General features: G+C 48.8%; 1 protein-coding gene across 3 annotated transcripts in view; it reads left to right on the top strand.

The window, feature by feature from the left end:
- The window catches only part of LOC111152599 (proprotein convertase subtilisin/kexin type 6), a 181,789-nt gene that overhangs the window by 46,983 nt on the left and 118,473 nt on the right, over positions 1-16,333 (top strand). For all 3 annotated transcript variants that reach the window (XM_022511117.1, XM_022511116.1, XM_022511118.1), the window contains exons 2-4: positions 626-730; positions 14,164-14,274; positions 14,825-14,968. In XM_022511117.1, the coding sequence (XP_022366825.1) occupies positions 626-730; positions 14,164-14,274; positions 14,825-14,968 (360 nt within the window). The remainder of the gene's footprint in view (positions 1-625; positions 731-14,163; positions 14,275-14,824; positions 14,969-16,333) is intronic.

Below are 16,333 nucleotides of genomic sequence, written 5' to 3' on the forward strand. Positions count from 1 at the left end.
TTGTTTATAAATGAATATTTTGGTGCAGGCCTGACTTGACACTAACTTAGCTACTTCAGGAATGCTTGACCCTAAATGAACATTAATTCTTGTCTACAAACCTTGGCCAAGAGAGTACACATTTTAAAGGCTATGAACTCACCACAGGACTTGGAGGAGTGTGTACTTCATTGGAAATACTGCCCTGCGTTGTTTATCCCAAAAGGGGTTATCTGAATCCACCTTCGTGTTTGTAAACAGTGAATATAGGCCAAAGAGATGAGTGGGGAAACATAACGGAGTGTATGTTTCCCTTGGAGCAGAATGAGTCGCCCAGAGAAGGGGAAGATTTTTGTGGGATGGAGGATTTTTGAAGCTGGTTATAAGACCATATTAATTAGGGGCACCTGGGTGGCTCAGCTGGTTAAGCGTCTACCATTGGCTCAGGTCATGATCTCAGGGACCTGGGGTCGAGCTCTGCATCAGCTCTTTGCTCAGCAGGGAGCCTGCTTCTCCCTTCCCTCCCAACCCCCCCCCCCCATGCTCATGTGCTCTCTTTCAAATAAATAAATAAAAGCTTTTAAAAACATTAAAAAAATTTTTTAAAAGACTATTAACTGATAATATCCTGCTTCTTGTTTTGCAGATTGGAAACCTGGAAGATTACTACCATTTTTTTCATAGCAAAACCTTTAAAAGATCGACCTTGAGTAGCAGAGGCCCTCATACCTTCCTCAGAATGGACCCCCAGGTACAGATCTCGGCTCCCCGGACAGGACCCTTTCCTAAGGCGTGGAATGTTGTTTGCTTTTTGTTTGGGTCTGTGGTTCTAAAAATAACTAAGTCTTGATTTTTAACGTGATGCTACATAGTCATTAGTTTTTCTTATCTGCTTTGAATAAAGCAAGACAGATGTGCAGCAACACATTAGACTGTCTGAATGTTCGAAAGATCTGGCTTCTTGTCTGACCGGAGAATTTCGACTCTGGACTTCAGTTCAAAGCAACAATCAAATGGGTATAGATCTATTGATATTTTAAATCTTTAAAAAACCAACAAAACACACAGTAATCAGAGGAGATAAGTATATGAATATAACCCAGCAGAGCTCAAAGACTAGGAAACCGAACCTAGTGTTTTAGTAATGAAATTAGAGATTGGGCCGATGGATGTTTTTGTGGTTGTCATAGCATGTGTCTTAATGGTTACCATGAATTTAAAAACTCGGGCAGTAAATATAACTGTTTTCCCCTAAAAAACTCGTGTGATCTTTGAGATTAGAGCAAATATAATTTGCAAAGAGGCTAACAATTTGTTTTCATAGAATTCATGTTTATTGGGTCATTAAGTACAGCACGTCCTCTCTGCGTAGGTTTGAGACTAGTGTTCCACAAACGCCAGCCAGCAGATCCTCGGGAAGCTTAAAAATTCAAGATGGTCGAGTTAGCTTTGGAGGACTTCCTTTCATTCAGCAGGTGACATTGGGATAAGCAGCCACGGGTCAGGCTGTGGCCCTAGTGGTGCCCTTGGAGCAGGTGATCATGCTGACAGAAAATGAAGCAGGAAGTAGAAAAATATGTGATCTGTCCCAGGGTGATGAGTGCTAGGAGGGAAGGTGAAGTTCGCGTGAGAAGCAGTAGCAGCCCCAACAAAGAAATGAGGCCATTGGTACATGGTAGTTTTCGAACGTGGAAATCACCGTCTCTTAAAAGCAATGTGCTAAATGTTACTTTGGGCTTCCAAGCCGACACACGATACTATTTCTTTTTTCCCACAGAATATTTGTAATAAAGTTTCCATGGAGAAATGAGTTCTTGGTGTTGTCCCAGGCTACCCCGCAGACGGTCGTGGCTCCTTTTGTAATGGCTGAACTGGGGGCTGGGGTTGGGTGGCTGGAGAGACAGTTTATCCCTGAGCACAGCACGTGAAACACCCTTCTCCAGAGTGTCACTTTGTGGTGATCTGATTTCGAGCACGTGAGAAGGTGGTCCTCGTGGAACTCGTTCGTGTAACTGGGCTGTGACAGGCAGATGTGTCTTGTATATATTTCTGAATTGATTTTATAGGCGGGCAGATGAACCAATAGATGGATAGATAGAAGGAAAGAGATACAAAGCATTATGCTAATCCCCTTACACCTTCCTAGCTGGGAAAAGAGTCTGATGTTTATTGAGGGGCTACTGTGTGCTGGAGCATTTTTATGTACCTCAGCTCGCCTGGTCCTAGGGGGCTATGATTATACCTACGTGTGTTCACACCATGGAACTGGAAGGAATGTTTTTCAAAGGGGCTGGTATAGTTTTTTCCCTCTGGGAAGCAGAGCCAGATTGTAGTTGCTGACTCCAACAGAATGGGGCAACCGGAGAAGGCTGAGCAGACCCAATGCTTCCGCTGGTGTAAAACTGAGTGGAAGGGGTACTGTGTGCTTGGTCACCAAAGAAACATGGATTCTTGGTGGTTGCAAGGTGGCGGTGGCGGCGGGGAGTGGTGCTGAGATTCACAGCAGCAACCTCTGTCAAAGCATCGAGAAACTTCCGAGCTAGGAAGGGGGCTGCTGGCAGACCTTCCACAGTTTCACATCCAAGCAAACAGTGCGCTCCGTCTTGTGAGGATGACATGCTCGTTCTTCATCACAGGTCTTCAGGGTTGTTAAGTCGTGACTGCACAGATAGTTACAACGAAGGGCAAGCATCTGAAGGGGGGAGCCCCCCTCCTCCCGTGGAAGCATGCGACAAGAAGACAATGGAGCAGTGCATTTCTTGGCCCCTTTCCCACAGGGTGTTCTGAGAATTAAGCTGTTCCTCCATGGTTAGAACTAGGGCAGAGTTGAAACAGGACTTGTTGTTGTTTTTTTTAAGTGACTGAATTTTAAATCATTTAAAGCTATCTGGAGCACCGAGGTGGCTCAGTGAGTTAAGTGTCCAACTCTTGAGTGTCGTGAGATCGAGTCCCATGCAGGGCTCCACACTCAGCGTGGAGTCTGCTTGAGATTCTCTCTCTTCCTCTGCCCCTTCCCGTCCACGCTCACTCACTTTCTCTCTCCCTAAATAAATAAATAAATAAATCTTTAAGGGAAAAAAAGCAAAAAACCCAAAAACTCAGGGGCGGCTGGGTGGCTCAGTGGGTTAAGCATCTTCTTTCGGCTCAGATTGAGCCCCATGTTGGGCTCTCTGCTCAGCAGGGAGTCTCCTACTCCCTCTTCCTCTCTAGTAAATAAATAAAAAAATCTAAAATAATAATAATAATAATAAAGGTATTCAACTTGACTGCACTTCCTTTCTTTCCCCAAGTATTAATTGTGCACCTGCTGGATACCAGGCCCTGGGTCCCAGGGGAGGCAGAGATGCCCACCCAGCTGGCCTCTGCCCTGGGCAAGCCCACCGCGGAGCAGGGCATGGGAGTCGGGCAGGAGAGGGTTGGAGGCAGCATCTAAGGTGTCCGGCTTGTTCCTTTGAGGCGGTCCCAGAGTATTCCGTTCTGTTTGGGATGGAGGGCAAACCATTCCCAGCAATCTGCTGTGTCCTTGAAGGGAAGAGAAGGAAGGATAGACCTCCCCTTAGCAAAGGCTGTGGTTGTTATGTTTTCCCAAATACAAGTCCTTTTTATACAAGACCTTACTAAGCTCCTGGCGGGGCTGCTCTCAAAGCTTCCTGCCACTCTAGAAGAAAGAGAGAAAAGGTAAACAGTCTGCAGAGTGCGGTCCCGCCTGTGACTTGCGTGTGATTGGCTGCTGCCTTCTCGCAGTGCTAATTAAATTTGTAGCCGCAGGAAAGCAGAGAGAGACATCTGAACCAATTATGAATTCAGAATCGTAAGTGAAATACCCCCGCTTAAGTCAGTCTAGTTGAATACAAACCAGATCAATTAGCCGTCAGTCTGGCTAACTAATACTTACTCGGCCTTGTCCTTCTGATGAAATATCGGGCCAAATTACCCGTTTCACACAAGTGCTCCGTGTCGATTTTTCTCGCAGCCCTCCAGAACGCTTTCCTACGTCGGAGAGGCATTTCTGCGACGCCTAGGCATTTGGAGAGGCTGTGATTAGTATTCTTAAGGAAAGGACGAGATGAGTTAATGTTCTTCAGAGACACTGGAATGCGAAGTCACCATTGGGTCTGAATGACCAAACTGGAAATGAATGTTACAGGGCTTCGAGTACAGTGCAATCGAATGCAGATGGTATTTTCCTGTAATTAGCTCCAGTCCCTATTGTAGAAAAAGTGCTTTGATAAGGGATAGAATTTACGATCCATCCCTACCTTGCGAAAGAGTGGATGGAGTGTACGTTTGATAATATCCAACAAAACAAAACACGAGCGGGGGAGGCAATACTGGAGACTCAGTCCCGCTGCTCACGCACGTGTGCCCGTGTGCAGATGCACACACTCACGAAGCATTTTTTTTTTTTTTTTTGCGCAGATCCCGTCCCAGAATTGTGCTGTCATTTTCTTTACGTTCTTAATTACCTTTGCTTGATGTTTTTTTCTAACCTCCCTTGAAAAGGGCCATTTTGCTCCAAGCGCTTTGTGGATCTCCTTGGGAGAAGAGCCCAACTGTTCTCCGTGTGCAGTATCAGTCCGTGGATTTTTCCAGGGGCTGTCATTTAAGCAAACTGAAAGCATTTGTTTTTAACTTGTTCTTTTGCCAAAAGTCTGGAGAAGGGTGGATGTTACAGAAGCATCGGCCAATGGCTGCTAGGGCTCACAAATTTTTTTTAAATTACTCGTTCTGATTTTGTTCCAAGCTGGCTTATAGTTTGGCGTGGCTGGCTGCCTCTTCCAACCCTTACATTTTAGTGTGATGACTGTGGTTCAGCCCTTCCCTTCCTTTCCGTTCTCAGCCAGATTGATGACGGAAAGGGAAGGATAAAGATGTTATCAAGCAGACCCTCCATGGCTCTTTCTGGGGGCTGTGGGAGCCTTCAGTTGGAGGCCTCATGTTAGTGCTTGAAGCTCTGAAGTTGGAAATGGTTTCTAGGACCAGAGTAGGCATTCTGTTTTGTAGGATAGGACTTTGCCCCCAGAGTTTAATCAAAGCTCAGGTTTCTTTCCAGCAGTGATGCAACGTTTAAGCAGATCTTTCCATTAACCACAGATGGAATTTTATCTGAGAGTTTGGTGTGCTAGAACCATTCGAAGTACAAACAAAAAGTTCCTGGCACATTCAAGCACACAGACAGTAAGTGACCAAGTTGCTCTCAGGGTCAGTGAACTGGTGGCTGGGGGCTGGGGACAGGGGAGGGCCGCCTCCCAGGGTCCCCTGGATTTGTCCATCTGGAGGCAGGAGAAAACTGCAGCTGTCTCTTTATATTTTCCCGACAACCCAGCTGGGTCGAGTGGAATGGCTACTCTGAATTGGTAAAAACGGTCATTTTAAAAATTACTTTAAAAGAGCTTTATTATTTCATTAGCACGTTTGATGCTTCTGCCTAGATACCTCACAGACATCTCAAAGTCCACGCATTCCCCAGCCCAGCTGACCACCTCTGACCTCGCTTCTGTCTCAGACAGACAGCAGCCTCCCTCGCACCACACCTGTCCCACCTCCAGTACAACTCCATGCTGCCCTTGTACCACGTCGCCCCATGCACCCCTGCCCTCTCTCACCTAGACCACTGCCCTGCCCTCCTCACTGGCCTGCCATGGGCTTCCTTGCCTCTCACCAGTCTGCACACCACCCTCCTAAGAGATACTGTGACACATGTGGGACGCTGCCACTGGCCCTTGAGAGGTCGTCCCAGACCCTTCTTCCTCCGCCAGACCCCAGCCACACTGGCCTTTCCAGCCCTCCTCACATGGCATTGGCTCTTTCCCCCTCTAGACTGCCTTTCCTCCCTGTGTCTCTTCCCTCTCTCACCTCAGCTCCTGTGTGCCGGCCACCTGAAGTCAGCTCAGCGCCCTCTGACTTGACTTGCCCTCCCTACCGTTATATGATTATATTCTTGACTTGTGAGATTGCCTCACTGGGTTCCAGGAGTGGAGGGGTTGTGTCTATTTATCTCACCACTCTGATCCCAGTCTGACCCTTGAGCGAAGCAGGGGTGGGGCCAGAGAAGGTCTAGGTGGGGGCTCCAAGTCCGGCATTCCTTCCAAGCTGCCGGTGGTCATGGGCAGTGCGCCATCTTGAAGGGCTTAGTGGTCCCATGGATGTAGGAGAAATTGTGTCGTCCCCCTCTCCAAGGCTCCCAGTACACACAAGAACAGGAAAGAAGCCTGTCCTGCTCTGCGGCTGTTGGATTTACGTGACCACGGCCTCCTCCCTTTTGCTCCCATAAACATCTGTTTCCTGGCCATTCTGGAAGTCATGTCAAGGTCGCAAGCCCAGGTGGGAGCACACAGGAGCACATGGCAGTGTTTGGTGGGAGTGATGAGTGGTTTAGTGCGCTTGGGATCTGGTAAGCGACAGGGCCGGGCTTGGCGGGAGCTGTAGATGGTTCCCCAGGGCGCCGGGAGCACGAGGCTGGGGAGAGTGTGTAGTTTTCCAGACCCCAAGGAGAGACGATGGGAAGGTAACCTGGCCTGAGGTGGAGGATCTTACAGAGAGAAGCACGTGAGCCCATCTTTTGCCAGCAGACCATAACGTTCTCGAGGGCTAAGGCCACATTTCAGTTGTTTGTATCGCCTTATGAGTCTAGCAGATACCCAGGAAATAGCAGACAGACACTTAGTCAACGTTCATTGAAACATAACTCAGTCGCACAGAGTAGGTTCACATAATCCAGTTGTATCTGTTATCATTTGCTTATTCCCTTCTTTTTACGTAAAAACATCAGAAGTGAATCATGGCCTGCCTTCGTAACATGATGACAGAAATCCTAAAAAGGGCTTGGGTGAGTGAATCACGCTGTGTCTTGTATGGCTAAAGCCTACAGTGATGACAGAAGCGACGGTAGAGCCGGATGCTGGATGCGGTCACTGGTATCAACTTGGTGAACACTGGGGGGAGGGGGGAGGGGCACTAGGCTCTGGTCACCTGACCTCTTGTCTTTGAGCAGAGAAAAGTGATACTGAGGTGCAGACCGGGCTACCTGCTCTTTCCTTTCAGCCCAGTAAGAACTAACTAACAAGAGAATGGGGAGAGTCAGTTTCCCAAAGTACTCTCACACTTCCCCGTCTCCGAAACAGGCAGAATGAGTACTGTCCTCTCTCTCCTTTGTGAAACAGCCGTGTCCATGTGGTTCAGCTTGGATGGCAAGGGTTGGAGATACCCTACACGTCGTTTCAGCTCTGCTGTGGCGAGGAAGCGGATTTGGGGCTAGGCCCCAGTTGGCCTCTGTGATGTGGGAAGGGAGAGGTGGGGTTCTGTGCTGAGTCAAGATACCCTTTATTTTGTTGGTTCATCTTCCTTCTCTTCTCCCTCATCTACTACCTTGGTTCCTGGGTTTTCAGATAAGCCACTGCCAGAGCAGCCTAGCACCCCCCCACCCCCCCGCACTCTGCCCCAAGTGATACTCTCAGGGGGGCTCGGGTGTCTCACTGGGACAGGCTCTAATGAGGCTGTCCAGTCATTGCTTGCTTGCGGGCCTGGTCCCTCTCCCTGCCAACCCCCAGGAACATAAGTGTGACTGCACTTCTCCATTCCTCACATGGAAAGGCCTGATCCACTTTCTATTCCGTGAGCCTAGCTGAATTCAATGGTTCATACCCATTTTGGAATTACAGGTCCCTTTAAAAAGCTGATGAAAGTTCTAGATTCTCTCTCTCTCTCTCCAGAAGGGCGGGGGGGGGGGCGTGGGGGCAGAAATCATGTGCTCATGTCCACACCACTTTGCCTATAGTTTCTGGAGCTTCCTGGGACTTTGGCCTATCCTTCCATTCTTGAGGGACCCTAGACCCTAGGGGAAGAAGGCCCCTGCCTAGCCCCCTGGCTCATTTCATGTGTGCATTAACCATTGCCTGTCCTAAGACGGGCCACCTTGCAAGCTGTAAGGTGATTTGCACTGGTTGGGGAGTATTAATTTTCTTTCTTCAATTCCCCACCCCATGGGTTGGCTTCCTGGTTGAAAGACGGTCCAACCTGCATTGGGAAATGGGCTGATCTGACCCCCTGACTTCACAGCTTAGAAGCTGAAGCCCAGGAAGGCTGCCAAGCCTCCCACAGGTGGAATGAGACGGAGGGTTATCGTCTACATTCCTTCTGGTGAGCTTGTTCTCTCCTGGAGGAGGTCTTAGGATTTGGTGGCACCTGGGCCCTCGGGGGTCTGGCCCCTGACTTCTTGCACAGCTATTTCCTGGCTGGCAGTCAGGGTTGGCTGACTCACAAGCAAACAGCAGAGGCAATTCCCTGTCCTTCAGCAATTACAGAAGAAGCTGCCCTTCTCTTTGATGATGCTAAGGGAGAAAGAAAAAAGAGAGCTGGCAGGAGCTGTCTCCCACGCTCTGGATACAACCGTGCATGGAACGTTGAACCCACAGAGAATTAACTCTCAGTGAACTGAGCATACCGGGGACATGTCAAGGGAGTTTAGCAGCTTGATTCAAATGTGTGCTCTTCCCCTGGAGGTAGTGGGGACCTGAGAGGGTGTGAGGAAAAGGATGTCTGTGAATAGTCTTTGTTGTCTTAGCTCCATCTCAGGGCAAAGACTCTGGAGCCCCCTTCTAGGACTTTCTATCTTCTGCCAATTTCAGAGGCTTCTGAAGCCATAGTGGAACCCCCATGAGCAATGAGGGCTTTGCAGCAGAACATGAGCACATGGAAGCTTTGGGTGGAATGGAACTGGGCTTTCATGCTCTCGCGGGTGGCATTGGCTCATGGGAGGAAGCTACAAAACAAACCCTTTGTCACTTGTTGAGCCCATGACTGCTGTGCTAGGCCAGCTTCTGGTCCGGCAGCATGCCTGTGGCCCACAGGGAAGAAAACATGACCAGGGCTGCCCAAGGCACACCTGCCAGAATTCCACTTGGACAGTTTCATAGTGCAGTAGCATCGATGACCCGTGACACCCGCAAGCCATCTACTGGGATCCTGCTCTTTGATGTTACCTCTTTACACACATCTTTGCATTTTACCTTATCTACAGAATGGCATTTACCAGAGGCCTAATTTTAATTTGACTTCAAGAAGAAAGATGGGGGGCTGGCATGCCTGGCAGAAGAAAGCATTGCTATTCACATAAACTGGAGAAGATGAAGTCTTCTGCATGCCTAGAATTCCCTTCCCCAGAGCAAATAACTTTCTATGATCAATATGCTGTATGTTTAGCAAGAAACATACCAAGAAAAACATAAAAGGAAGAGAGTCAGCATGAAGTTCCACCTTCAAAATAGGACTTGGAAGAAATCAGGACATTTTATGCAGGCTTATACAGGTGTGCTAAGAGAGATGACTTGTGTTTGGGCCAGACGTGGCATTTGGCAAACGTTGCTCTTGCCCCAAATCACTTATGGTTGATCTTCCACAGAAAAAAATCAGTCAAGGTCATGGGGTGGTCATTAAGACTCAGTTGCACTTTCTCCTCTGAATTGTGTTATTTATTTCTTTATTTGTAAAGATTTTATTTATTTATTTGACAGACAGAGATCACAAGTAGGCAGAGAGGCAGGCAGAGAGAGAGCTCAGGGGAAGCAGGCTTCCTGCTGAACAGAGAGCCCAATGTGGAGCTCGAACCCAGGACCTGGGATTATGACCTGAGCTGAAGGCAGAGGCTTTAACCCACTGAGCCACCCAGACACCCCTGAAATGTGTTTTTTAGAAGTCTACTCATTGTTATATTTGTAATCAGAAATGTATTCATTTAACTTCACTCCTGTGTTCAAGAAGCACTTAGTGAGCTCTTTTTGTATGCCACACAGTGCTGGGTACACTGAAATACAGTGGTGGGCAAAACCCAGGCCCCATCCACAGGCCAGTGAGGAGCAGAGGGTGATCAGATGGACCCCCCCACTTCCGGCAGAGTCTCCAAAGTTTGTATTCATTCTGTGTCCGTTTCATCTTGCCTTTTCCGTAAGAAAGCGATGCTTGTGGTCCAGCAGAGCTTTGCTCAGCGAGGACCTGTCACAGGACAGGTGTTTGCTGAGAGCTGGGGAAACCAGGGTGACCTCAGTCATCCCTCCTCTGGGAGGAAAGAAGGGCTAATGGGCACACTGGGGAGTGAGGGCAGTGGTAAAGAGACATGCACGGGAGCCTAGGAGCTCTGAGGGGGACCCCCTCAGTGGCCGGCCTGGACATCAGAAAAGGTTTCCAGCATGTGTGAGGCTCAAAAGATGAATATAAGTAAGTGGACTGGGTTGAGGGCGGGTGGGGGGGGGGGGGGACACACCAGTCAGGAGGCACAAAGCCTCGTGGCACAGCCCAGCCTGCTGGCGGTGGAAGACGGGGTGGGGAGTGGCCTGGGCATAGAGTGAGGTTCAAGGGGAAAGGTGTGCGGTGCCCTGTGACCTGGCGGGGGACAGGGGGAGTGGTTGGGGCGAGAGCTACAGGTCTGTGCAGGAAGTGGTTCCAGCCAGAGCTGGCCCCAAGAGCCACTGCCTCCAGCCTCTCTCCCCAGCCCAGGGCCCCTCCCAGAGCCGCCTCAAGCCACCGCAGCCCCTCCTCTGGGGTCCTGTATGTTCTCATCTCCAGTGAGAGAGGGGAGGTCGGTCGAGCTGGAATCCCAGACCCTCCTTCAGCAGGACAGCCTCAGGGATTCTCAAATGTTGACAAAGCTCAGCCCTGATTAAAGCCACTGTTGAAACCTGTATTACCGTCTGAGGGTAGCTGTAACAAATGCCCACACACTGGATGGCTTGAAATAACGGATATTTCTGACGTCACCGTCCTGAAGTCAAGAAGCCTGGAATCAAGGTGTTCACAGGGCAGTAGCTCTTCTGAAGGCTCCAGCTGAGGATCTTTCCTTGCCTCTTCCAGCATCCGGTGGCTCCACACATTCCTTGGCTGGTGGCTGCCTCCCTCCCATCTCTCCTTCTGTCTCTGTCTTCCCAAGGGCTGTCCTCCTGCCTTCAGACATGGGGACACATGTCACTGGCATTTAGGGCACTCTCAAATCACCCAGGTAATCTCATCTGGAGATCCTTAATTACTTCTGGGTGGACATACCTTTTGGGAGGCCACCATCAACCTCCTATAAGCCTACAGAGGGGGTCTGGGGGGCTTAGTCGCTTGAGCATCTGACTCTTTGATTTTGGCTTGGGTCATGATCTCAGGGTTGTGGGATCGAGTCCCATGCTGGGCTCCACACTCAGCGTGAAGCCTTCTTGAGATTCTCTGTCTCCCTCTCCCTCTGCCCTCCCTCCCTCTCTCAAAAACAAATAAATGAATAAAATCTTAAAAAAAAAAGAAGAAGAAGAAGAAAAAGAAGCCTGTGGGGAGTGAAGTAGAATGAGCAGGCACTTTCCTGTGTGCGGTATTCCCCCTTCCTTCAATGCAGTGATCTGAAAGTTTGATACACGATCCATTGTCTTCATAAGGACGATGGGCTCTACCCTCACCAGGCATCCTGAGGCACTAAATGTGTTTTATTCTGCTCCAGGCCCACTCCTTTGCAGACTTGCTTGAGTTCCAGACTGATTTTCTGAGTTCTGCGGCCTTGAAAGGTAGACTGTGTGTACCACGGTCTCTTCCCCTGCATTTTTCACCAGGAGAAAGTCTGAATGCCTCCTTGGGAAGCTGGGAAATCCGGATAGACCATGAGTGAATCTTCAATGTAAAAGGGCAGTCTGGGTGAACTTCCAGAGAAGTATTATGAAGAGTACTTGAAACCCCACAAAGGATCCTAGGTTGCCTTTTCTCAGAAAGATAATCACACGTGTCAGGGATCCCCTTGTATTTCCCTGCACTTGGCTGAGAAACAAGGCAATGTCTGGAGCCCAGAGAGAGACAATGGCAAGGAAGCCCAGACCCAGGGACCACTGGCCCAATCAGCCTGCAACAGTGAGGGCACCTGTGATTCCATCTGGATAATTTGTTATATTTGGTTCCATTGGCCTGCCAGCGCTCACCGGTTGTCAAAGACTTACAGTGACCTGTCGAGGGAGTGAGAGCTGCCCCTGAGTCCAAGCTAGAGGGAGATCCCCAAACTGTGCCGTGGACCCGTGCCAGGACAGCCCACCCTCAGAACTGTGTGTTAGCGTTGGGTTTTTACGCAGAGTCCAGGCATGACTGGGGCCAGGGTGCTCACACTTTCATCCCACTAGGGGACTGTTTTGTGACTTCTGGCAACATGCTTTCCTATGTCATCTCCCTGGTGCCCTACTCAAGCTTGGAAGAAGAGAGTTCACCTCCTTCTCCTCTATAACTGGATGTCTACAAATGTCAGAAGGTGCTGCTGGATGTTAGTAAGATGGGTGGTGAGTCAGTAGGACAAGATGGATTGGGAACATCCCCGGGGAGCTTGGAGCCATTAGTGGTACACGCGATGCTCTGTTTTGTAATTAGGGTATTTAGCAGATTAGGAAATATTGTCTTAAGTGTTGTATACCGAGTAAATCTTTCCGGTTCAGGCAGTGATTTATGGGGAAGTTGCAAAATGCCATCAGAGGGTATTGTGAACAAAATATCTCACTGTATAGTTTTATTTTCCATGGAAGTATCTATTCACGGCAATTATAAATTATCTAGGACTTGGGGCCGAGGTTCGTTTTAGTGCCTAGCCCCAAACTGTTGTTGAACTGTTTGTGGTGTTTCTAAGGAACCTGGGTGTCTCCTGGTTTTTCAGGAACAAAGCACGTTGGTAGTGGGACAGGCTGTGATACTCCTTCCTAAGCACTTTTTCCTGTTGATCCATATTGCCTTTTCAGATCAATCCCGCCCTTAAGTGTGAGGCGGTATATGGGGCTGTCCTGCTTTCCTTCCTCAGGACAGTGTGGGGAAACAGAGGCCAAGAGAGGTCTGAGGGAAGACATTTTGCCCCTCTGCCTTTGGTGGCCTTTTATTCCCTTCCAGAGTTGCCTTGGGTGGTTCCTCTGGTGGCTGTGCCAGCCTTGGGTCTGAGCCTGAGGTCACCAGCCTTGCCTGGCGTCCACCCTGGGCCCCCACTGCTCCAACCCTTGAAGTTCCCCTCCCCCACTCCTTCTCCTCCTCGCTCCACTTTCCCTACCTGTCTGCTACTTCAGAGCCTGCGTCACACTCTGGGCGGCTTGGTGGGGGACCCCCACCTAAAGCACAGACTCCTGAGAGCAGAGCCCCAGTGCCGTTGTCCTGCATATCCCCACCCCAGTTCCAGACTGAGCCCCAGAGGGAGCCATTACTGCATCAGGTGGGACCACAGTAGCAAGAAAATTCTTTGCTTCGAGGCATGGGAATTCTTTCCCCCATGATCTTTTAAAAGTACAAATGAAACAAAACAAATGTCTTCAACCTTGAAACACTCTCTCTCTCTCTCTCACACACACACACACACACACGCTGAAGTGAGTGCTTTCTATACACTCCTTCATATGCCATATCCCCCTCATTACAACCCATGATGGTGCCCATTGTACAGACAAGCAAACTGAGGCCAGGGAGGTTACTGAACTGCTCTCAGTCATACAGCTGGTGAGAGTGGGACTGTGTTTTGAATCTAGGCAGCTAGGCCTCCTGGATCCCTGCTCCAAAGTATCACAGATACTCCCTCGCAACCTCTTTTCCTTGGCTGTGAAGGCAGATCATGCCAACTGAAAATTTATAAAAACCCTGAAAATAATTTAGAAATTTTATTTTATTTATAAAGATTTTATTTATTTATTTATTTATTTATTTATTTGACAAAGAGAGAGAGAGAGCGCGAGAGCAGGAACATAAGCAGGGGGAGTGGGAGAGGGAGAAGCAGGCCTCCTGTCGAGCAAAGAGCCCAATGTGGGGCTCCATCCCAGGACTCTGGGATCGTGACCCCGAGCCAAAGGCAGATGCTTTAACAAGTGAGGCACCCAGAGGCCCCTAATTTAGAAATCTTAAGTTAACAATAATGTCACCACCAAAGAATTGCAACTCTTAATATCTTGCCATATCTCTTGCTAGATTTTTCTCTGTGCTTATTTTGGTATTATCTTGTTTCCAGAGGCTACTAAAAATTCCAATGTATGGATTACTGTAATTTACTGATTCCTGTCCTCTCTGTAGAACGTCTTGCTTCCAACTTCCAATAACCGTTTGATCAATTTCTCCCCTTTTTACAGTCTTCACCCTTGTAGCACCGACAGAGAGGCTACAGACAATCGTGAGATCCTCTTTTTTAAAATAAATAGTAACTGCGTTTCTCCCTGCCAGGTGAAATGGCTCCAACAACAAGAAGTTAAACGCAGGGTGAAGAGACAGGTGCGAAGCGACCCGCAGGCCCTCTATTTCAACGACCCCATTTGGTCCAACATGTGGTACATGGTGAGTGGGGTATGGGCCTCACCGCCCCCTGGGCATTTGCACTGCCGTGTTGCCGGGATGGGTTCATTTCCCCCAGCAAAGCTAAATCCTCACGGCAACTCCAAACAGACGCACTTCCTAACATTGTGAAATCCCTGCTTCAGTGCTGCATAGCACAGATGTTCTCGTGAAAGTTTTAAGAATGATGCAAAACCTCCCCAGGGTGGGGGGTGTGGAGTCCTTGAGCAGGGCAGTGAATTCATGCAAGCTCAGGACTAATTAAGCAGTGAAAAGTGAGAGCCCACAAAAGGAGATACTACCCTAGGAAAATGATAGATTGCCAGGTGTAGGAAAAGCTCGGGGAGCAGTTCCCATTCACTCTTCCTGGGAATGGGTGTGAGAAAGAGGTTGTCCGCTCTTTAGGGCACGGGGAAGTGTTTCCTCCTTATTCACTTGAGCGCATAAGAACGCCCCTGCTGGGTTTACGAGGTACGATGTGCCCATCTTATGCCACGCTGTGGCTGCAAGGAGTCCGTGCTGGGGGCGGGCTTTGTGTCTTCTGTGCCTACAGCACTGTGGTGACAAAAACAGCCGCTGTCGATCAGAAATGAACGTCCAGGCAGCGTGGAAGAAGGGCTACACTGGGAAAAACGTGGTGGTCACCATCCTTGATGATGGCATAGAGCGCAGTCATCCCGACCTGGCTCCAAACTATGTAAGTCAAGCCTAGGAACGTGCAAAGATACTCAACCATGCTCGTCATTCCATAAATACAAATTTTAAAAACCGTAAGGTAGATAAATAAATAAATAATAAAATGAATTTTTAAAATAATAAATAAAGAAATAAATAAAAACCATAAAGTGCCATTTCTCCTCTCCCACCCCATTATATTAAACAATACAGAAAACCATGTTGCGGGGGAGGGGGGTGTTGGCGAAACACACTTCCCTCTGTCGTCCTGGAGCCAGGGGTTGCCCAGAAGGATTGGTCCAGATGTTTGAAGAGTCACATGTATTCCCGAGAATGGGTCCTGAAGAATTCAGAAATGGGTGTGGAGATGGTCATCAGACTCACGCAAGCAGCGTGAAACATGGCACAGTTCAAGCCTGGGCTCTGGACCCAGCTGCCTGGGGTTCTGTTCGGGCTCTGCAGTTCACTAGCTCCGAGACCTTGGGCAAGTTGCTTCACTTCTGGGCCTCAGGGTCACCGTCTGTGAAATGGCCCCTCATCCGGTCATTGTGAGGACTGAACGTCTTTGTAAGTGTAAAGGAGCGAGCCTGGCACGCAGCGCATAGGAAGAAAGCATTCAATATTCTAATGTATTCTAACGAACCTGCGTGTGTAACAAAGGTTAAGTTCACCCATGCCCTGTCTGTTGGAGAGACAATTACGCAGCCCTTAAAAACGGCAGTTTTGGGGGCGCCTGGGTGGGTCAGCGGGTTAAAGCCTCTGCCTTCGGCTCAGGTCATGATCCCAGGGTTCTGGGATCGAGCCCCGCATCGGGCTCTCTGCTCAGCGGGGAGCCTGCTTCCTCCTCTCTCTCTGCCTGCTTCTCTTCCTACTTGTGATCTCTGTCTGTCAAATAAATAAATAAAATCTAAAAAAAAAAAAAAAACAAAAAAAACCACGGCAGTTTTGAAGTCAACAATCCCGGAGAGCTTTTCTGAAGTGTTTTAAAAGGAGGGTGTGAAATGATACCAGTACCGTAACTACGAGTGTCTAAACAGAGACACGAACATTAGACCTATAAGGTGATGGACAGTCTGGCACATACTGCAACACGGGTGAGCCTTGAGGACATTAAATGGAAGATGCCAATCACGGAAAGAAAAAAAAAAAACCCAAATTCTGTATGATTGGACTTAGAAGAGGCACCTAGAGTAGTCAAATTCTTGGAGACAGAAAGCAGAATGGGGATTGCCAGGAGCTGGGGGAGTGGAGAGAGGGGAGATGGGTGCAGAGTGTCAGTTTTTTTTTTTTTTTAATTTTATTTATTTATTTGACACAGAGAGATCACAAGTAGGCAGAGAGGCAGGCATAGATAGAGGGGGAAGCGGCTCCCTGCTGAGCAGAGAGC

Source organism: Enhydra lutris, unplaced genomic scaffold (assembly GCF_002288905.1).
Source record: "Enhydra lutris kenyoni isolate GAN:26980312 unplaced genomic scaffold, ASM228890v2 scaffoldscaffold29, whole genome shotgun sequence".
NCBI lineage: Eukaryota > Metazoa > Chordata > Mammalia > Carnivora > Mustelidae > Enhydra > Enhydra lutris.